The sequence below is a fragment of the Gastrolobium bilobum genome, unplaced genomic scaffold (genome assembly GCF_033153095.1).
Source record: "Gastrolobium bilobum isolate Gb01-03AN ecotype WA unplaced genomic scaffold, APGP_CSIRO_Gbil_v1 utg12574, whole genome shotgun sequence".
Taxonomy (NCBI): domain Eukaryota; kingdom Viridiplantae; phylum Streptophyta; class Magnoliopsida; order Fabales; family Fabaceae; genus Gastrolobium; species Gastrolobium bilobum.
In genome coordinates, this window is record NW_026898098.1 from 95,218 (window position 1) to 100,866 (window position 5,649).

At 33.8% G+C, this 5,649-nt stretch overlaps 1 protein-coding gene across 1 annotated transcript; it reads right to left on the reverse strand.

The window, feature by feature from the left end:
• Nucleotides 1-556: 556 nt before the first annotated feature.
• LOC133312844 (BTB/POZ domain-containing protein At3g22104-like) lies at nt 557-3,228 on the reverse strand. Its single transcript, XM_061514121.1, has 4 exons — nt 3,166-3,228; nt 1,161-2,279; nt 720-965; nt 557-661 (listed from the first exon to the last, which is right to left on the reverse strand). The coding sequence occupies exons 1-4, from the start codon at nt 3,226-3,228 to the stop codon at nt 557-559; spliced, it is 1,533 nt and encodes a 510-aa protein (XP_061370105.1).
• Between the last annotated feature and the right edge of the window lie 2,421 nt (nt 3,229-5,649).

Here is a 5,649-nt window from a genome sequence, read left to right on the forward strand (position 1 = left end):
TACAAAAGCTGCAAAGTGGGATATTTTATTTAGATTTTAGGAGTTTGTTATTTTCTGTTTTAGTATTTCAAATTTGATATGTTGCTGATTCTGTTTGTTAAGATTAGGATGTTATTATTCATGCCTACAAATAAGGAGATATCTGATTTGTTCAGTTAGACTTTAACTCTATTTAAAGAGTTATTCAATAAAAGTTATGTGTATTCTCTGCACAACACTTTCAACCCTCTTTTCCTCTTCTTTTACTTTTCTTAAAACAACAAAGACTAATCGTCAGGGAAGGCTTTAAAAGGATCAACGCAAAATTCAGTGTCAAATCTGAAACAATACGATAGAGAATAATATAAAAGCTTTAAAATCATCGTCTAATATCTTAAGGTTTTTGGTTGAAGTGATATTTATCATGATATCAGAGTGTTATCACGAAGTCACGAGTTCGATCTTCGCTGCCTCCACTTTCAGGTGGAATTAAGAAAAACATGAAATCACAAAAAAATGGGATACCATTATCTTTTTTTTAATGCTTTTATATTATTCTCTACCATTGTCATCGTGATCAGAGTTTTGGCAAGTGAATTCCATTGCTCTCGATATGAATTCCTGACTTCTTTTCGCAAGCCAATTGGTTCCCACTCCGCATCCCTTCCAAAACTCCTCTAAGCTTTTGGATTCAGTTGACACAGCCTACGCTCTTCAGCATCAGAAATTCCCATTTCAACAATCTCTTCCACATCCATCTTCTTGAAGGTTTTACATAACATGGAGTCAAAAAAGTTTTTCAAAGTATAATTTTCCAGGAATAAGGTTTTCATTCGGCATCGTTTAGTAACATGAGCCCTTAGTTTTGTTTCAGAAGGAAATAACAAATTTCGTCTGAGATGTCTCAAAAGTTTAGGTGACAGCTTCTCGTGCTTCAGTGGACGACAGATACTCATCTTTTCCTTGTCACCTACTCCTGCATGGACCTATGGATGAAATAGAATTCATAAAACAGTAGAACTTGATAACATAGCAGGATCAATGAACAAATAGAAGTTTCAAGCTTTTTAAAGTAATTATTTCAAGCACCATAGTTCATGGTGAAATGTAAAATTGCAAACCAAGTATTGCAATGTTGCAAACTAGTAAGAGTCATAGAATCATGGAAAGGGGTAGCTTACCTTTAGATACATGTCCATGGTTTGATATAACTGATCATGAGATTCCCTCGCTGTATCTGGGAGCACAGTAATCAATGCTTCAAACTCAGAAGGTTTTAGATGAGGATCTGGAGCAACTTCGGCAAGAAACAAATCCATCATTTTTGCAACTCTCTTAATTGGACTCAAAGTTAAATCAGCAGTACTTCCTCCAAAATAATATTTATGCATGAGCCTTAGGACAGAATCAACATCATATGCATGACGACTCCCACGTGGAGATGGAAGAAGTAGATAATCGATTGTTGCATGATGCAGCAGAGGAACAACAAGACCTTCTATCTTGTTTTTGCAAACTCTGCTTAATCTCAAGCCAGTAGCAATTCGATAAAGATCGAATAAATCCTTCCAAGAAACCGATTTCATATCGAGCAATGTAAGAAGATTGATCACAACCTCAGTTATCTCAATCCTCCCAGCTCGTGCAGCACAAACACAACTTAAGTTGCGATAGTAGAATAAAAACTTGGACAGTATACCATGATCAAAATCATGAGATATCATTATCCTTATCATCTTGTCTAACAAAACAATCTTCAAGAACAGAAGATGTTTAAACCACCATGTAGTCCCAGAGGAGTTGTTTCTACAGCTGCTGGCACTGCTAGTATCACAGGAAAACCGGATGCTGGATCTCTCAGCGGAAGATGTATATAGGCTTGTAATATGCAAAGTAAGGCTTTCCATCAAGTGATCCAAAATTCTCTCTAGAGTTGCTAAACAACTTTTGGAAGAGAATAATTCTTGGCACTGTTTCAATGCTTCCAGGAGTTCACACCAAGTCCAGATACGAATCCCTTCAAGAAAATTTTCAATTCGGTGTTTGAAGCTGGGTGTTACAAGATCATGATCATGATCATGATCACATTCCATCTCCAAGAAATGAGCAGCAGAACATAGCAGGGCTACATTGGATGGAGTTATCTTGATCCTGTTACTATTGTTGCAAAGTTCTACTATGAGCTCAAAACCATGTGCACCTCCTGGAAAGTCATTAATTATAACTTTCTGGCCCCCATTTTTGTCTTCCAGATTACCAATTAAGTTGCTAAATTTACGGGAGAAAGATGAAAGAATATTCTGCACAGTATATATGAAGGTTAGAATTTAGATGGCCTGAACAAGTATTGAAATATTTTGTTTGTTTACCAAAGAAACAAAAGATGCATGTGTGAAAGCGACGAATAACAGTTTCAGTTTTCACCACAACAAAGAAAAGAACAAAATACGTCATACATACATCGAATCAATATAAATAGAGGAAAAGACCAACCAAAAAAAAAAAAAAAACATTAATTCCATCATCATGAATTTAAATAGCAGAAATACCCAAAGGTGAATAAGTATGCTGACACAAGAAAACCTGAATGAGAAAGCACTTGAGATGTAATAAATCATGGGGTCATGTGTGAAATCCATAATGACATGAAGGGTATTGCAAGCAGGTCCACATGCCTCCCATGCTTTATAGTGTAATGCAATGTTAAGTGTTTGCTTGTCATTATGTCGGGAGAAAAGAACAAGCGCATACTAATCCCCAAATGTTTTCACTCAGGACATGTTTTGTTTTTAAAAGTAGTATTTTAATTTTTTGAAGAAAAAAAAAAAGAGACAATAATACATAATACCTGTTTTGTAAAAGTAATTCTAGAAATTATAACTGTTTTTAATTTTTAGAATCAATTTTAGAGAATATATTCATGTTGTTTTTGTTTTGAGTTTTAACTTTTAAAATAAAAATGTACATAAAACACATATTTCATTAACTACTCTACACAACAGTTTCAAGAAGAAGAAGAAAAACACAATTAAACTGACTCTACAAATTCTACGTCAATAACATCTTTATCCCAAAACTAATTAACATGGAAAATAGAGGAACCCAAATAAAGCTGACCCTACAAGTTACTGAACAAAAAAAAAAAAAAATCAAAACAGAGAGAGAGAGAGAGAGAGTGAGTTTCACCTTGTCTACCATGAAACTTTCTTCGCCATTGATATTCACTTCAAGGTCACGGGAAGATCCCATTGTTCCAAAATTAAAAAGTATATACGTCAAATAAGAAATTTGAGGGTCTAGGAAGTTTGTAGGGCATGAAAATAGTCTGTAGGGGAAGAAAGATTAATCAGAAAAGAAAACTTACGCGTGATTGACATGTAAATTAGGATGTAATTGAGCTATAAATAATATGATTGTAGATTGAAATAAGTTAGTGGGATAGGATATTGTGACACACAAATAATGTTACGCACAATGTTACGACCACATCTTAACCGTTGATTTCCGTCAATCAATGGTTATCATTTTTCAAATTAAACTCATTAATTAATTATTAATTCGCAATAAATGATAACCGTTGATTGATGGAAATCAACGGTTAAGATGTGGTCGTAACATTATGCGTAACATTATTTGTGTGTCACAATATCTTATCCCTAAGTTAAATAAGGGGAAAAAATGATAGAATATATTTCGATGATATCATATAAGGAAAAAATGTTTCTGCAGTTAATGCAGATAAGTTATCTGCATTTATTCTCAAAACGATGTCGTTTTGGTATTGAAATCTTAAAAAATTATAAATATAAAGACTATTATAACCTTGAAATAAATTAAATTTTCAAAAACACTATGATTTTCGTTCTAAAACGAAGTGTATTAAGCTTACGGTAGAAACATATATGTGTAGAATCGTCACTTGCACGAGGAAGAGAAGAATGATGTGAGTAGAAAAGTTGATGTTTTTTCTTAGTCAATAAAGGAGCATGACGAGATAGTTACTCACTAAAAGACAGATGAGAGAACAAGAAGATATTGGTGTTTTCTTCTTTAGGTGCTTGGTAAGTTGGTATTGGTGTTTTTTTTTTTAAATTTAAATAAAGGAAAATGGAAGGGTTATACTGACAAATTTTTTTGTTACAAATTTACAAACTACATTAAGTCTGACTGATCATACATCAATCAAGAATGTATTATCAATGAGACTTACTGTAATTTGTAAATTTATAAAAAAAAATTATCAATATATTATATGGCAACACTGTCGAGGTAACTTTAATGTTGTAGGGTTGGTGGTAGTATGGGCCCTTTGATACAGGCTTTCCTATAGAAACTGAAACTAGTGCATTACCCGTGCGATGCACGGGGGAAAAGATCAAAATATTTGTCGTCTGCCGTAGTTGGTTAATCGCACTGCAAACCTTATACTTATAAAAACCTGTATTGCTATCTTATTTTTTTTATAAGGATTTGTGCTGTTAGTATTTGGAATTTTATAAATTTGTATTTACAAAAATTAAAATCTGAATTAGGAATTTAATTATAAAAGAAGAATAGTGGAATTTTAATTTAATTATTAAAACGTGTTGGCAGGCGGGGCAGAAAGGCCCTCTGGGCAAACCCAGATTGCAACCTTTTTTTTTTTTGGTAAGCAACCCAGATTGCAACCTTTAACTATCAGTATTTTATGTAAATAATTATTTTTTTGCAAAGATTTGTGTCATTAGCATTTTGAATTTTATAAATTTGTATTTACAAAAATTAAAATCAGATTTAGAAATTTAATTATAAAAGAAGAAGGATGAAAATTTAATTTAATTATAAAAATGTGTTGGTGGGCCGGCCCTTCGGGCCGAGTCCAGTTTGCCACATCTGACTATGAGCATGCAATATATTTTTGTATTTATCCACACAAAAAAAGGTTCTTATAGTCACATGTAGGTTTTTATATTTTATCTCAGATATGGTCTTTGTATTTGTGTGATCGCAAAATCCCTCTTAAGTTATAAGGAAAATTCTATAAAACGACAGTAAGACCGGCAATGCTATATAGCGCGGAATGCTGGCCAGCACATAGGCAACATGAGCATAAGATGGGAGTAGCAGAGATGAGGATGTTAAGGTGGATGTGTGGTTACACAAGGATGGATAAGATAAGAAATGAAGATATTCGACGAAAGGTCGGAGTAGTACCAGTAGCCGAGAAGATGAGAGAACATAGATTGAGGTGGTTTGGGCACGTGATGAGAAGGCCCTTGGATGCTCCTGTACGAACCGAAGTTTGTTACCAAGAGCTCAACACAAAAAGAGGCAAAGGTAGGCCGAAACTTACTTGGGGGAAGGTGGTAAAATAAGATTTAATGGAGTGGGATATAGATTGGCCGACGGTATGTCTTAGAACGAAATGGAGAAAAGCTATAAGTATGGTGGAGGGTTAGACCCGTTGTTATTCCTATGTTCCAGATGGTCCTTTTTTAGTCCTTTTCCCCTTCATCTCCCCCACTTCTTCTTGTCCCTTTCTTTTTTACTTTTATTTATTTATATATACATATATATATATATATATATATTTTATTGTATTTTATTTTATTTTATTTTATTTTTTTCAACCGTTCTGTATCTTTCATGTGGGTTCATCTACCACCGACCCCAATTAATTCGGGATAAAGG